A 15,915-nucleotide genomic window follows, 5' to 3' on the forward strand; every position below is an offset into this window, starting at 1 on the left:
CCCCGCGGCAGGCAGACCCCGGCCCTGCGATGCCGCTTGCCTTGTACCCCCCTTCTGCCTGTCGCTGCCCCCACCACGGTGGGATTTGGCGGTTTTCTAGTAAAGTTTGGTAAATTTGGCAGTGGGGGTGAGGTGAGAGGGGACGCACAGGGGAGAGGGGACGAGCGGGGAGAGGGGGTCCAGTCACCGTGTGGAGGTGCTAGGGGAGGTCGGCTGGGAGAGAGCGGGGAGGGGTGAGGGTGCCCACAGGACATCCCAGGAAGGACCCCCAGGTAAACGCCCACCCCAATGGGGTCTCAGGGGTTCCCATCGCTCCCACCCTGAGCCCACGATCCCCCCAAGCCAGCCCTGTCCTCCCTTTCAGCCCCATCCCTCAGGAAGGCTCCAAACCCCACGTCCTCATGAACAACACGGGGTCGTTTATTCTCCCTTTGGTGCCTCAGGGCTCCGCCGGCTACAGGAGGGCAGATTTGGGGTAAAACCAGGCAGAAACCTCAGCAGTCCCCAGGGTGGGAGCTGGGGTTTGGCACCGCAGACGCCGCTCTGCCCTCCTGGTGGCACCGTGGCAGAGCCGGGGGGGGGGGGGGGGCGGTCAGCCCCAGGGTCTGTCCCCCAAACCGAGCAACGCGGCAACATCTACCGGGGATCTGGGGTTGCACCGACGACGTTTTCCCCCGGCTCTTGGTCCTCCTCGGCCGCCCTAGAAGACGCTCACGCTCCTGCCGCAGCGCAGCCGGGGCTCGTGGATGGCCTGCCACATCACCGCCGTCTCGTAGGGCACGAAGCGGTGCACCACCAGCAGCTCCCGGTAGTAGCAGGGATCGAAAGGGTCGGCGTTGGCCGGCACCCCCACGCCCATGGTCCGGATGCCGGGGTGAGAAGCGGGCAGCAGCCCCGCCTTCTCCAAGCACATGCCCAGGTAGGCGTCGTCGATGGGGAAGAGCTCGACGCCGCGCGATTCCCGGGCGATGGCGCGGGCGGTGAAGCCGGACATGAGCATCCCGCCGCCGCCGCAGTAGGGCGGGTACCGCGCGGGGGCCAGGAGCTGCGTGGGCACGAAGTACTTGCTGCTCTGGAGCCGGATAGGCCCGGTGCCGGCGATGAGATGCCCCACCATGAGGTGCTGCTCCGGGGAGCCCCGGGCGGCCCTCGCGAAGCGGATGACGTTGTCGGTGTTGACGAAGACGTCGTCGTCCCCGTTGAAGACGAAGCGGACGCCGGGGCAGCGCTCCTCCAGCCAGGCGTGGAAGAGCACCTGCTTCAGCGTCAGGTTGAAGAAGGTGTCCCTGAAGCCCCACTGCAGCACGTCCCCGTGCTCCTCCTGCTCCAGCCGCAGCAGCCGGTTGAGCTTCTTGGCATCCCGGGCGTCGGGGGCCACCCCCACAAGGAAGACCCGGCGGATGAAGGCTCCTTCGAAGGCCCTCTCCTGCCCCCAGGTCTTGCGGATCACCTCCCGCCGACCGTAGTTGGCCGGCGACGACTTAATGGCCAAGAGGAGGAAGACGTCGGGGGACCCCTCGCGCCCCCCGCACTTGCCAGGGACGCCGAGCAGCGCTGGGAAGGACCGGCAGTGCTTGTACCGCATGAAGTCCTGCACGTGGCCCGGCAGCTCGGCGAAGCCGGAGACGTTGTGCACCGAGAGATTGGCCGCGCAGGGGGCAGGGGTGGGCAAAGCCCGGGGTGGGGAGAGCCTGGGGGCTTCCCGGGGGCTGGGGGGGTCTCTGCGCTGGGGGGCCGTGCTGTGCCACAGCCGGTCATCGCGGTAAAGCAGGTAGCAGAGCCCCAGCAGCCCCGCAGCGAGCAGACCCCCCAGCTGCAGCCTGCAGCGCCGCAGGGACGTGCTCTGCAAGAGACGGGGAGAGGGGGGATTTGGCACGGGTCGTTCGGCCCCCGCGCCCAGAGGGGTGCCCCGCGCCAGGGCAAGGGCGTCCTTCCCTGCCGAGCCGCGCCACGAAGCTCCCGGCGTGCGGAGGGGAGCGGGGAGGTGTCCCCGTGCCAGACGGGCACGCCGTGCCGCAGGCAACCGGCAAGAGGCACAGGCTGGGGAGGGCAGAATCCGGCTCCTCCAGCCGCGCTGGGAAAACGTGCCGCAGGATTGGGCTGCTCCCCTTTGGGGGAGCAAACACGGGGTGCGGCCCTGAAACCAGGGGATGGTGGGACCCCCTGGCATGGGGCGGGGGGGGGGTACCCACGGCGTTACCGTCAGCTCGAGGTGTAGGGAGGGAGGTGGTGGGTGCGAGGAGCCCACCTGGGTTTGCTGCGAGCAGCCCTCGCTCTCTGAGGCAAAGCACCGGGACAGGGGTCCCTCGGGGAGCACATGGGGACCCCGGGAGCCGCTCGCCCATCGGCACGGCACGGAGCCCAGCCGGATGGGGATGGCTCCAGCCAGCCCTGGCCCAAGGTGGCGGCACCATCCCAGCGCCCAGAAACACCAGCTCGGACCCCCGCTGCACCGCCAAGAGCCGTGAGCCCCCCGCCCCCCCGCCCCGAGAGACCCCCGGTACCTTGTCGCAGAGCCGGCTCAGGGCCATCCTCGCCACCGCGCCTCTCCCCGAGCTGGGAGAGCTGCGGCTCCGGCGACACGGCTAACTCCTGCGGGGATCCTCCCGCCGTCCACCCGGCCGTCCACCCACCCCCTCTGCCCGTCCGCCCGCCGCAGGTGGGGCAGCAGCACCCACGGGTGCGAGGAAAGGGCTCGGCCAAGCGCTGACGCCTCCCTGCCTCAGTTTCCCCCGGCACCGGAGCCCCCCCGGGGAGCCGCGGCACATCGGCAGAGCCACGTTTCCAAGGAGGAGCCCGGAGGCCCCGGGGATGGGGCGTCGCGGCAGGAGGCAGGCGGGAGCCGGCGGCGGAGGGGGGGGGGGTTGTTATTAGAAAATAAAGTGTTTAATAAAAGAGCAGCTCCTGCTCCCTTCACAGCACAGGGGAGGGCGGAGGGGACCGACCGCCGGGCAGCAGGAGACGACGTGGTGACAGCCACGGAGCGAGGGGGCCGGAGGGAGAGGAGGAAGAGGAGGAGGAGGAGGAGAGGGAGCAGGGGGCTCCCACCCGGCAGCACCCCCTCCCCAGCCGGCCTCCATCCAGTGTTTCAAGTTCACACAACCAAAAAGGGAAGCCCAGGGGGCTCGGAGGGTCCGGCGGGAGGTGGCTCAAGACCCCGCCAGGTAGATCCCTGCGGAGGAAAGGCAGTGAGGAGGGGGGCACATGCCCAGCACGAGGACGGTCACCGCCAAGTGGCCAGGGCTCAATCCCAGCCCCAAACTGGGCTACCTGTACCCTCGCCAGGCTGGGCATCGCCCAGGGACCAGGGGAGTGGAGATTAGGGTGGTAGGGAGGGGACCCCAGGCACCCCAGGGCCATGGGGAGCAGAGAGGGAACCCCATGCACCCCAAGGAAGGGACCCCCGTGCACCCCAAGGAGCGGGGAAGGGACCTCATGCACCCCAGGGAAGGGCACCCATGCACCCCAAGGAGCAGGGAGGGGACCCCATGCACCCCAAGGAAGGGACCCCCATGCACCCCAAGGAAGGGACCCCCATGCACCCCAAGGAGCAGGGAGGGGACCCCATGCACCCCAGGGAAGGGCACCCATGCACCCTGGAGAGCAGGGAAGGGACGCCATGCACCCCAAGGAAGGGACCCCCGTGCACCCCAAGAAAGGGACCCCCGTGCACCCCAAGAAAGGGACCCCCGTGCACCCTGGCGAGCAGGGAAGGGACCCTGTGCACCCCCAAGGAAGGGACCCCGCGCACCCCAGGGCCACAGGGGATGGGGAGAAGACCCTGAGCCCCCCCGCAGGGCCATGGGGAAGGGACCCCCGCACCCCCTGGCCCCCGCGCCAGCCGTACCCGTGGCAAACCTCTTCTTGACCAGCGACATGCGGTACCCGGCGCTCGCCAGCTCCACCTCGACGCCCGACAGCGTGCTGCCCTCGCTGCTGAACTGGGCTGCCACCGGGCTGGGCTTGCTGGGCCCGCAGAGGGGCTCCCAGCTGGCCGAGAGCCGGCCGCAGCCTGGGGGAGGGGGGCACAGCAGAGGGGTTGGTTTAGAGGGGGGTAGGGGGTGTCTGTGGGGTCCAAGGCCAGCCCCTGCCCCGTACACAGCCTCACCTCCCTGCCCCGGCGCACCGGGGACATCCAGCAGCCTCCAGAGCAGCCTCTTCTCCTCCAGGTTCCTGCCGGGACACAGGCACATCCCCAAGCCCCCAAAACCCCCCACCTCCAATCCATCCCCGCCTTGTCCCCACCTCCCTGCCTTCCTCACCCCATCAGCACCCCCGTTTCCCAGCTCAGAGGTTCCCCTTCCTCCTCCCACCCTGGAGGGGGGGGGGGGTGTGTTGGGACCCCCCCCCCCCACCCCCCAAGTCCTGCGTCCCACCGCTCCCCTTACCAGCTGGCCGCCGGCTGCAGCCGCAGGTTGGCGACGGGCTCGTCCACGGGCAGGAGGACGTGGACGTTGGCGAGGGGCACGGGCAAGGCCAGGGCGCCGGCGTTGTAGCCGTACTCGACGCTGACCCGCGTGGCACCCGGCGAGCAGTCCCAGCGCACGCAGAGCCGCAGGGGCGCCGAGCCGGGGCCCAGCCGCGAGAACTTCGGGGGAGGTTCGGGGAGGTTTTAGGGGGGGCACTGAGATCCTCTTGCCCTCCCAAGAGCTGGGGGTGGGAACGACGACTCCCAGCTCTGCCCGCCTCGCACCGCCCGGGGCTCACCTGGTACTTGAGCAGAGCCACGTTGTAGTAGGAGGCGGCCGGGCTCTGCTCCGCTTGCTTCTGCAGGTGCCCCGTCAGCGCCGCCATGTTCAGCCAGAAGTCCCTTGGTGCTGGGGTCGCTCTGGGATGGGTCGCTGCGGGGATGGAGGGGGGTCAGAGCAGCGGAGGTGCCTGGGCACCCCGGGAAAACCAGCACCCCGATACCCAGCTTCCCCGTCACCGCACCCACTGGCTCCCACGGACGCTCAGCCCCCCCCCGGGAACCCCAGGAACCCCACGTACTCTATAACCCAGCTCCCCATCGCTGCATCTACCGGCTCTTGGGGATGCCTGGGCATCCCCAGGAAGCCAGGTACCCCATGCACCCTGATATAGAGCTCCCCGTCGCTGCATCTACCGGCTCCAAGGATGCCCCGGGCATCCCCAGGAAGCCAGGTACCCCATGCACCCTGACATAGAGCTCCCCATCGCTGCATCTACCAGCTCCCAGGATGCCCAGGCATCCCCAGGAAGCCAGGTACCCCACGTACCCTGATATAGAGCTCCCCATCGCTGCATCTACCAGCTCCCAGGATGCCCAGGCATCCCCAGGAAGCCAGGTACCCCACGTACCCTGATATAGAGCTCCCCATCGCCGCATCCACCACCTCCCAGGATGCCTGTGCCCCCTCCCAGCACCCCCCGTCCCCCAATACCAGGTCCTCATCGCCTCATCCACCACCTCCCAAGGCCCCTGCATCCCCCCACAGGCGACCCCCCGCGCCCCGATACCAGCTCCCCACCGTCGCGCTGCCCGGCTGCCAGCCTGCCCAGGCGTCCCCGCGCAGCCGGTGCCGCGGTGCCACCGCGTCCCCGCACCTGTAGAGCAGCTCGGCGTTGGGCAGGAACTGCTCGATGGCGCCGGCGTTGAGCAGGCGGAAGCTGAGCACGGGGGGGGGCCATGGTCCCGCTGAAGACGCGGACGATGCCGGCGGGGAAGGACATGGTGAGCTCCCCTGTCACCTTCACCAGGCAGCTGCCGGGGACAGGCCGGGGGTCAGCGGATACCCCAGGCAGGACTTAGTGGCTGGGAGGGGGTCCCCTGACCCCCCCACCCCCTCCCGGGACCCCCGTACCTGTCGGCATCGCGCCCCTTGAAGTACGCGTGGACGTACTCGGTGAAGGCGGGTGGCCACCGGCAGCGCGTCCTGCGAGCCCAGCACCACGGGGCTGGGACCCCCGCGATAGCCCTGGGGAGGCAGAGAGGGGTCAGAGCCCGGAGGGGACCCCTCAACCCCGCAGCCCCCCCCAAGACCCACCGAGTGCCGGCTGGGAGACGGCGAAGAAGCCACGCTCGCCCAGGCTGGCGGGCGCCGAGTGCGAGGGGCCGCAGCTCCAGGAGGGCGAGGGGCTCAGCGAGCGGGACTGCAAGGCAAGGTGGCATCGAGGTGGGGGGGGGGGTGCGTTTTGGGGTTCAGCCCCCGCCGTGGGGGTCCCGCAGCCCAGCCCTGCTCCCCACGCCCCCCCCAAGTCCAGCCACGCACCAGGTCGGTGTTGCTGCCTGCAGCCGGGCCGGCCGCCGGCCTCTTGGTGCGGGAGCGGCGAGGGGGGGCCATGAGCGGGACCTCCCGGGGGGCTGCGCTGGGCCGGGGTGGGGAGAATATCTGGGGGGGGGGAACACACACACGACACGCGATGACACACAGCAGGGTCTCACCAGTGCCACGAGTTTTGGCAGGTCTCAGCCCTGGTCTCAGCCGAGCCGGGGCTGGGTGAGACCCTGTGCCCAGCTGCGGGGGGGGATGGGGAGCAGAGTTAGGGGTAAGGGGCGGGGGGGGGGGGGGGGGGGGGGGGGGCAGCTCCTGCCCCCCTGGCCACTCACCCAGCTCAGGCTGCGGTGGGGGAGCTGCCAGTGTGCTGCCCTCGGTCAGCCTCATCCCCGACCCTTGGCAGGTCCACGGAGAGGGGCTGGAGGACTCCCCCCCACTGGGGGGGGCCGGAGAGGAGGAGAGGAGGAGGAGGCCGAGTTGGAGGAAGCACAGGGCAGCGGGGGGCTGATCCCCGCTGGGGCTGCGGGGCTCTGACCCACGGTGGGGGCTCCCCAAAAGGGTCAGGCGAGGGGGGCTTCTCGGGGTGCTGGGGCGCTGGGGCACCGGCTGCGACCCCCCGGGGCACCGACCCCACGTCCTCCCAGAGCCCCTCGGCCCCGGGGGCCGCTGAAGACGGCGAAGCCGGGGGGGCTCGGGGAGGCGGCCGGCGGGGGCTGCGGGGCCGCGGCACCCAGGCACCGGGGGTCGCGGGGTGGCAGGTGGTGGCGGTGGTGGCGGGGGGGTCCGGCGGGCCACCCCGCTTTGGGAGGGGGCTCTGCGGTGTCCCCAGGCTGTGGGGTCCAAGGTCTCTCGAGTCCGGGGAGGGTCCGGGTGCGGGGTGCGAGGGGTGAGTCCAAACCCGAGTCCTCCACGTTCTCCGGGGAGGAGGAGGAGAAGGGAGAGGAGGAGGAGGTGAGGACGTAGGCGCGGGGGGCTGCGGGGAGACCCCCGTGTCAGAGTGCTGCGGGGTGGTGGGGGCCACAGCACCCTGAATGTCGGGGTCCCCCTGCCCACTCTGTCCTCCCTGGCCCCCCCACCCCCAAATCCTCACCCGGGAAATCCTCCGCTTCAAAAGCCGACTCCAGCGGGGGCCCGAAGAGAGCGGCGGGGGGCACCGTGTCCGCAGGGGCTTTCCCGGAGCTGCTGTGCCGGGGACAGAGCGGGAGGCTCAATGCCCACCCGGGACACCCCCCCCCCCCCCCCGAGGAAGGGGGCTCGGGGGGTGGCAGGCATGGGGTGCAGCACCCCACGGCACCCCGCTCCCTCCCTGCCCCGTACCTGTTCACCTGCGCCGCCGGGCGAACCCTCCCTGCGCCGTCACCTGCGGGGAGAGGGGACACGCTGGGGGCTGCAGAGCCACCGCACCCCACGGCCCCAGGACCCTCCCAGTATCCCCAGGACACCCCCCAGCACGGCCTCACCTGCCACCAGCATCCCCTCGGGGTCCGCATCGCTCGGGGCCGGGGTCAGAGATGCCACGTGCCCTGCGAAGGGACAGGGGACAAGCAGCGTTAGGGGACACGGAGCCCAGGGGACCCCCACGGGCCACACTGAACCCCCAGGGTGGCACTTACGGGACGACTGTCGCTTGACGGTGCCTGCAAGAGAACGGGGACAGAGGGGGTCGCTTGGCCCTGGCATGGTGGGACGTTGCAGCCCCCCACCCCCCCCACCCCCTCACACCCCCCCCCCCTGCCGAGGCTCACCCCAATGCTGGGGGGGCAGGATGAGGTTCCCTACGGTGGCCTTGAGCTGCTCCATGGTGGCCTCAGCGCTGCCGGCCGCCTCCCGGGGCTGCACCGGCTTGATGTGGACGTAAAACTTGCGGGGCTCGTCCCTCGTCGTAGTCGGAGTCGCTGGAGGAGCAGACGTGGTTCTCCGCCTCGGCTGAGCCCCCGTCAAGGCATCACCCCATGCTTGGACCACCCCCACCCCCCCCACGCTTTGGGCACCCCCAAAAGTCAGACACGTGCACCACCCCCCACCACCCCCCCCAGCTCCAGCACAAGGATACTGCAGGTGACATCGGGGCGCACGGTGAACCCGTCCTCATCCACCTCCGGGCAGCCCTGCGGGGAGATGCTCGGAGAGGTGCTCGCTCTCCCAGTCCTCCCAGTATGGAAAAAAAAACCCCCAACAGTCCCTGGGCTGGCACTGGGATACTCACCACCTCTGCATCCGGGGATTCCCTGGGGAATGATAGGGGCAGCATTAGGTCCCGAAGCGGGGAAGGGATGGAGGATCCAGGGATGTGGGGATGCAGGGATGCAGAGACACGGGGATGAAGGATCCAGAGACTCTGGGATGAAGGATGCAGGGACATGCGGATGGACGGATGCAGGGACATGGGGATGGACGGATGCAGAGGCTCTGGGATGCAGGATCCAGGGATGCGGGGATGCAGAGACATGAGGATGAAGGACCCAGGGACGCAGGGATGCAGGGACGTGGAGACATGGGGATGAAGGATCCAGGGACTCGGGGATGAAGGATCCAGGGACGCAGGGATGCAGGGACGTGGAGACATGGAGATGAAGGATCCAGGGACTGTGGGATGAAGGATCCGGGGACACAGGGACGTGGGGATGCAGGGACGTGGGGACGCAGGATCCGGGGGACATGGGGGACGCAGGGGATGCAGGGGACACAGGGATGAAGGATCCAGAGACTCTGGGATGCAGGATCCAGGGATGCAGGGACGTGGAGACAGTGGGGATGAAGGATCTAGGGACTGTGGGATGAAGCATCCGGGGACGCAGGGATGCAGGGACGTGGAGACATGGGGATGAAGGATCCAGGGACTCGGAGATGAAGGATCCGGGGACGCAGGGACGTGGGGACGCAGGGACGTGGGGATGCGGAGACATGGGGATGAAGGATCCGGGGACATGGGGACGCAGGGATGCGGGGACACGGGGACGCAGGGATGCGGGGACACGGGGGACGCAGGGATGCGGGGGACACGGGGACGCAGGGATGCGGGGACACAGGGCCAGAGAGAAGGGGGGAATCTTACACAGCATCACGATCCCTCTCCTTACGGCTCAACCCAGGGATGCGGGAAAGCTTTACTACGGCTTCTCTTGGGGTCCTGAGGAGGGGGGGGGGGGAGGGCACAGAGTGATGAGCACCCCCCCCCCCCCTGCCCCCCCCAAAAAAAGTCCCCAGCGTGGGGCTGCTGGCTGCAGACGTACTTGCCTTCCTGCGCTGGGGCCAGCCGGTACTCGTCCGAAATCCAACGCTCCTGCCCCCGAGAGCAGGATCAGTCCCCGGCTTCATCCTTGCACGAGGGCGGTGCTCTCCCTCCTCGCACGAGGGCGAAGCCCTCGTGCGAGGAGGGAGAGCACCGCCCTCGTGCAAACGAAGGGGAGCCCCCCCCCCCGCAGAACGCTGCCCACCACCTCACCTGGCCGCTCTCGCCCCGTCCCTTTTGCTCTCCGGCAAACCTCCGCAGCAGCATCTCGGTGCCGATGTTCTCCACGGTTTTGTTTGAATTCTTCATGTACCTGGAATAAAAAAAAAAAGAGGGGGTACATGAGAGTAAAGGGGGGGGGGTGGGGTGGGCACAGCTCAGGGTTTGTCCCCATCGTCGTTCACCACCCCCCTCGGGGACTCACTTGCCCGATCTGGACGTGGGTGTCCTCCACGGAGTGCGAGTAGGAGCCGATGAGACCCTTCATGTGGCGTAGGTGGGGCTTCTTCCACCTCCTGGAAGCGCTGGGAGGGGGCACAGGTGGGTGGGGGGAGGGTTTAGGTAGGGTGGCATGTCCCCAGGGGTTGGCATGTGGGCAGGAAGGGGGGGTGAAGAAGGGGTGGCATGTCCCCCAGGGAGCCGGCACCACCAGGGAATGGGGCTCAGCCAGGGTGGCACGTCCCCAAGGGACAGCACTTCCCCAAGCAGGGGGTGGTCAGCCAGGGTGGCATGTCCCCAAGGAATGGGGGTCAGCCAGGGTGGCATGTCCCCAGGGAGCTGGGGGCGGGGCTCAGCCAGGATGGCCTGTCCCCAGGGAGGTGGCACCACCAGGGAATGGGGCTCAGCCAGGGTGGCACATCCCCCAAGAGCCAGCACCCCCAAGCAGGGGGTGGGTCAGCCAGGGTGGCATGTCCCCAAGGAATGGGGGTCAGCCAGGGTGGCACATCCCCAGGGGGTCGGCATGTGGGCACGGAGGGGGGGCTCAGGAAGGGTGGCACGTCCCCCAGGGGTTGGCATCGCCCAGGCAGCGGCGCGGCACATCCCCAAGGGACAGCACCCCCAAGCAGGGGGTGGTCAGCCAGGGGTGGCATGTCCCCAAGGAATGGGGGTCAGCCAGGGTGGCACGTCCCCAGGGAGCTGGGGGGGGGGGCTTATCAAGGGTGGCACGTCCCCAGGGAGCTGGCATCACCAGGGAATGGGGCTCAGTCAGGGTGGCACGTCTCCAGGGAGTTGGGGGGGGGGGGGCTCAGCCAGGATGGCCTGTCCCCAGGGAGGTGGGCACCACCAGGGAATGGGGCTCAGCCAGGGTGGCACATCCCCAAGAGCCAGCACCCCCAAGCAGGGGGTGGTCAGCCAGGGTGGCATGTCCCCAAGGAATGGGGGTCAGCCAGGGTGGCACATCCCCAGGGGTCAGCATGTGGGCATGGAGGGGGGCTCAGGAAGGGTGGCACGTCCCCCAGGGGTTGGCATCGCCCAGGCAGCGGCGCGGCACATCCCTAAGGGACAGCACCCCCAAGCAGGGGGTGGTCAGCCAGGGTGTCATGTCCCCAAGGAATGGGGGTCAGCCAGGGTGGCATGTCCCCAGGGAGCTGGGGGGGGGGGCTTATCAAGGGTGGCACGTCCCCCAGGGAGCTGGCATCACCAGGGAATGCGGCTCAGCCAAGGTGGCACGTCCCAAGGGCCAACACGGCTCAGCCAAGGTGGCACGTCCCAAGGGCCAACATCCCCAGGGGGCTGGCAATCGCCGCGGAGCTGGGGCTCAGCCCCGGGGTGTCCCCTGGGGGCTGGCATCACCCAAGAGGGAGGCTCAACCAGGGTGGCACATCCCCAAGGGGCCACCACCCCCGGGAACCGGAGCTCCCCCGGCGTGACCCATCCCCACGGCGCGGTGGCTCAGCCAAGCCGCCCCGTCCCCCACGGCCCACCCTGCCCCGTGCCCGCACCCAGCGCCCGAGCGGCGCCCGCACGAGCCCCGCACCCTGCCCCGCCGCCCCCGGCGCTGCCCACCTACGGCCGAATCCAGCATCCTCTGCTCGAAGTCGGGCCCGGGCGCTGTTGTACTTCTCCACCGCCTGCCGCAGCGCCTCGCCCGCCTTCTTGGACTTGAGCTCTGCCTGCGGGACCGAGCGGTGGCTGTGGGACTGGGACCACCGCGGGGCAAACTGGGACCAACCGCGGGGCGGACCGGGACCACCGCGGGGCGGACCGGGACCACCGCGGGGCGGACCGGGACGCACGTCGGGTCTTACCTTGTCGATCTCCTTCTGGCTGGTGCCCTCCTTGCGGAGCCGCTCGTACTCCTGGCACTTGCTGTGGTAGCTCTCCTTGGATTTGGGGAGCAGCTGGGCCACCCCGTGAAGGAGCTGGACGGCCTCGAGGGTCCCCGACACCTCCTCCTTGGACTGGATTGGGGGGGGGGGGGATGACACACACACATGGGACAGAGAAGGGTGGGCAAGCGGGGGGTTTGGGGACGGGGTGGGGGGGGGAGGAAGGGGGTGGGATGCGGTACCTTCTTGTGCACCCGGCCTTGCTCCTCGCCGTAGCGCGAGATCTCCTTGATGAGGTCGTGAAGCTTCTTCATCAGCTCCAGGTGGCACAGGGCCAGCTTGTCCGAGGAGATGCGGGGGAAAACCTCCCAGAGCGGCGCGAAGGTCCTGGGCGGGGGGGGGACACACACGCGGGGATGAGCGGTGGGGTGTGTGTCCCCGCCCAAGCTCAGGGTGCTCCAGACCCCGACTTACCCCAGTTGGGTCCCATTGGTGGCCATCTTAGAGAGCTTCACCATGGCCTTGGCGTAGTTCTCCTCGATGGCAGCCCTGGGGGAGGGGGGTGGGGGGTGTGTGTGTGTGTTGGGGATGGAGCCCAGCGGTGCTGGGGGGACCCCTGGTCACACCCCCACCCCACCCCAAAGCCGCCGGTACCCTCTCACGGACGAAGGTCAGCCAGCTCCTTGGTGGAGATCTGCCCGTGCTTCATGTTGTGGTAGAGCACATCGAAGCCGTGGTTCTTCTCGCCCTGGCAGGGGACCACCCTCAGCTCCCAAACCCCCACCCAGCGCCCCGTGGCGTGGGCACACCCAGGGACCCCCACCCACCCCACCCCACCCCACCCCAGCACGGTGCCACTGCCGGGAAGCACCAGCCAGCGCGGCAAGAAGCACCATTTGGGGTAGAAACAACCCCAAACGGGGCCACGGTGACCCCAAACCCCCCCTGAGGTGCAGAGCCCCCCACCCTTACCAGGGGCGGTGCCACCCAGAACCAGCAGGGGGGGGTGGGGGGGGGCCCCCGGACGCCTGGGGTTCCCCTGGGTGAGCAGGGGCAGGAAGGGGTGGGCTGAGCCTGGGCACTGGGTGCTATTTTGGGTGCTGCCTGCTCTCCCCCCCCCCCCCCCCCCCAACATGCAGGGGTGGCTTCCTCTCACCCCGCCCCCCCAGCAGCGTGACCCCCCCATCTGGGGAAACTGAGGCAGAGAGAAGGGGAAGATGGCGGCAGCTGCCAGACCCCGGCAGAGACCGAGCAGGAAGCACCGTCCAGCGCTTCGTGTCCCCGCGGCGCCACCAACTTCCCCCCACGGGTGCCGGGACGGGGATCCCCACGGCGGGGGGGGGGGGGGGCGGGCACACCCACACCCACGGGGCACCCACACCCATTGCTGCCCCCCCCCCCCCCCTTCCCTCAGTAATTAACCCGTAGCGTTTAACGGAGGCGTCGGGCCTCACGAAATTACTGATGGCAACGAACCTTCCTCCCTCCCCCCCCCCCCCCGGAATTGGGGGGAGCCCTCTGCAGCGAGGCCCCGAGGGTGGGGGGCACCCATGGGGGGGGGGGGTGGGGGGGTTGTCCAGGCTTACCCAAAAGTGCTCGGTGAAGTAGGACATCTTGGAAGGTGGGGGTGGGGGGGGGAGGGACACGGGACACAACGGCGGCGTGGGGGACCCGCAGCTCAGCTCCTGGCACCCTGGGGACACATCTGACCCTTACTGGGGGGAAGAAGGGGGGGGGGGGGGGGCTCGGTGGGGAACCCCCCCAGCACCACGCCTGCACCCACTGGTATTTACTGGGAAAGCGCAGCCCCACGCCTGTGGGAACAGCAGGGCCCCCCCACACACCCCCCGTACCCACCCCAGCCCCCTCCCCACGGCGTGTGGCACCCCGGGGGGGCCACCAGGGCCACCAAGGTGGCACTCGGGCCTGACACCAGATACGCACCTAAATAATAAATGAGCGGCTGCTGCGCCGCGGCTGCTCCGGTGCGCGGCCGTGCCAGCAGCCCCCCCAAAACCACACCACCTCCCCCCCCCCCACCAGCCCCCCTCCTCACCCAGGGGAACCCCTTCACCCCACAAACGAGGACCCAGGCATCCGGGTGAGCGTGGGGGTGTGACCCCCCCTCGCCCTACCCCCAACCCCAAATGCACCCACCTGTGCTGGAGGGCACCCAGCAGAGCAGCGCGACACCCCCCCCCCCCCCCCCCCCCCCAGCACGCAGTAGGGGGGACACCCAGGCTGTGCCCCCCCCCCCCCCACTCCCCTGGCTGTGCCCCCGCCCCGCTCCCCATCACATGCTGCAGAAAAAACAGGAAACCCAAAAATTCGTGCGTGCCCGGGGGGGGGGGGGGGGCACTCACCCTGGGCTGCTGGGGGGCTCGCGGGGCCCCCCCCAATCATCCTGGGTGCACCCGGGGGGTCTGGGGGGGGAGGGGGGGTGGGGGAGAGAGAGATGGGTTAGAGCACACCGCAGCCCCCCCAAACCCCGCTCCCGGCCACCCCAGCCCCCCCCCCCCCCCCCGATCCGGCAGTGCCTCGGCTCAGCCGGAGCCACATGTGTCATGAGCGGGGCGGGCTCAGCGCGGCCTCCCCAGCTGCCCCCTGTCAGGCTGGGGGGGGGCACCGGGGGGGGGGCTCATGGCCCGGCAGGACCCCAACCCGCCGCCCGGTCACGAGCGGCCGCAGACACCGCGAACCCCGCCGCCCCGTCGCCGTCGGCTCCAAAGTCCCCCCCGGGAAGTGGCAAGCGGCCACCGGGTCCCCGAGCCGGGATGGGGGGGGGGGGGGGGGGGGGACGGGGGGCGAGGGGGGACGCGGGGCGCAGCATCCCACTGGGGCTACGGCGGGGCCACCCCAGCACAAGCCCCCCCCCCCCCATGCCGGGGAGGACCCGGCCACCCGCAGCGGTGACCTTCAGCGACTGGGGGGTGGCGGGGGGACCCCCGAGGGGTGGCGGGGGGAGGGGGGGTGGTGTCTACGGGGCGGGGGGGCGACTGGATCCCGCCGGCTCGGGGAGCGGCTGCACCTGCCCGGGCTGGGGGCTGCTCAGCTGGGGGAGGGCTACGGACCCCCCACCCCCAGGCGGCGGGGTCCGTTGGAGGGAGAGGCACCGCGGGGGGGTTGTCGGTGCAGATGCCTCCCCCCCAAAAAAAAAAAGGGAGGGAAAGCGCCGAGCCCCTGCCACCTGCAGCGGGGAGGGGGGGGGGTCGCGGCGGGGCTGCCCGCAGCCCCGGGAGCGGCGGCGTTTTGGGGAGGGGGGGGGGGGGGGGCTGCACCCGTGCACGGAGGACACGGCGGGGGGGGGGGGCTTTTATTGAGGAGGGGGGCACCGGCGGCTGCGGGGTGCGCTGCAGCGGGGAGCCCCGCACAGCGCGGGGGGGGGGGGGGCTCCGGCCGAGGGTAGCGGCGGGGGCTGCGGGCTGCACCCTAGCCCTGGGGAGGGGGGATGCTGCAGCGGGGGCGGGGGGGGAAGGGGGTGGGTTGGGGGGTGCTGCGCCCACGTACCGCGCGGGAGCGGCGGGGGTCTCTGCACGGCGGTACCGGGGGGCTGCACCCCGCTCCGGTACGCGGGGCTGGGGGTCGTTCCCCCCCGTTGACCCGGCGGCCGCGGGAGACCCGAGCCCGGCGGGACCGCACTCACCTGCGGGGCCGGGGGGCCGCCCCCCGCCCCGCTCCGCTCCGCCGCCCCGCCGCCGCCCCCGCGCCCGCTCCGGGCCGCGCGCTCCGGCCGGGACCGCGCCGGGGCGGGGGGGGGGAAGGCGGGAGCCACGCCCCCCTCTCCGCCGCGCCGCTTGGCTATTGGTCACCGCGCCCGGCAGCGGTTACCGCAGCCAGCGGTCGCCGCTTCTCATTGGCCGCTCCGCCGCCGCGCCGCGCGCGGGGAGGGGGGTGATTTGCATTTTTTTAAAGCGGCCCGCCGCCCCCCCACCGCGGGGAAGGGGGGCTTGGGGGTGGGGGGGGGGGGTGGGGGGGGGGGGATGACGGGCGGGTCCAGAGCCGCCCGCACCGGCCCCGGGGCTCCCACCATCCCCGCGGCCGCCACCCTCCGGCGCTGCTAAGGACGCCTGCTAACGGTGCAACCAACGGTGCAACCGCTCCCACCCCCGCACCACGCCACGACCCCCCCGCAGCCCACTCCCACCCCACCGGCTGCAACCCGCACCCGCCGTCCCGA

General features: G+C 70.7%; 2 protein-coding genes across 2 annotated transcripts; both read right to left on the bottom strand.

The window, feature by feature from the left end:
- Positions 1 to 700: 700 nt before the first annotated feature.
- Positions 701 to 2,531, bottom strand: B3GNT3 (UDP-GlcNAc:betaGal beta-1,3-N-acetylglucosaminyltransferase 3). The gene is made up of 4 exons (XM_086477453.1): positions 2,505 to 2,531; positions 2,201 to 2,305; positions 1,950 to 2,108; positions 701 to 1,843 (listed from the first exon to the last, which is right to left on the bottom strand). The coding sequence occupies exons 1-4, from the start codon at positions 2,529 to 2,531 to the stop codon at positions 701 to 703; spliced, it is 1,434 nt and encodes a 477-aa protein (XP_086333579.1).
- Positions 2,532 to 3,094: 563 nt separating this feature from the next.
- FCHO1 (FCH and mu domain containing endocytic adaptor 1) lies at positions 3,095 to 13,351 on the bottom strand. Its single transcript, XM_086477371.1, is given in 43 exon segments — positions 3,095 to 3,172; positions 3,848 to 4,012; positions 4,109 to 4,173; positions 4,389 to 4,588; positions 4,708 to 4,809; positions 4,811 to 4,841; positions 5,566 to 5,657; positions 5,659 to 5,722; positions 5,823 to 5,872; positions 5,874 to 5,924; positions 5,926 to 5,936; positions 6,006 to 6,111; positions 6,231 to 6,359; positions 6,573 to 6,695; positions 6,698 to 6,763; positions 6,766 to 6,897; positions 6,899 to 6,926; positions 6,959 to 7,122; positions 7,124 to 7,209; positions 7,327 to 7,418; positions 7,554 to 7,596; positions 7,697 to 7,759; positions 7,850 to 7,873; positions 7,982 to 8,111; positions 8,113 to 8,162; positions 8,290 to 8,344; positions 8,443 to 8,464; positions 9,292 to 9,335; positions 9,337 to 9,366; positions 9,466 to 9,504; positions 9,506 to 9,519; positions 9,682 to 9,712; positions 9,715 to 9,756; positions 9,758 to 9,781; positions 9,893 to 9,967; positions 9,969 to 9,992; positions 11,480 to 11,509; positions 11,511 to 11,582; positions 11,718 to 11,870; positions 11,981 to 12,125; positions 12,213 to 12,287; positions 12,401 to 12,486; positions 13,325 to 13,351. Coding segments are annotated over 43 exon segments (3,078 nt in total). The 3' UTR covers positions 3,095 to 3,149.
- Between the last annotated feature and the right edge of the window lie 2,564 nt (positions 13,352 to 15,915).

The sequence above is a fragment of the Leptosomus discolor genome, chromosome 24 (genome assembly GCF_034619465.1).
Source record: "Leptosomus discolor isolate bLepDis1 chromosome 24, bLepDis1.hap2, whole genome shotgun sequence".
NCBI classification, from domain to species: domain Eukaryota; kingdom Metazoa; phylum Chordata; class Aves; order Leptosomiformes; family Leptosomidae; genus Leptosomus; species Leptosomus discolor.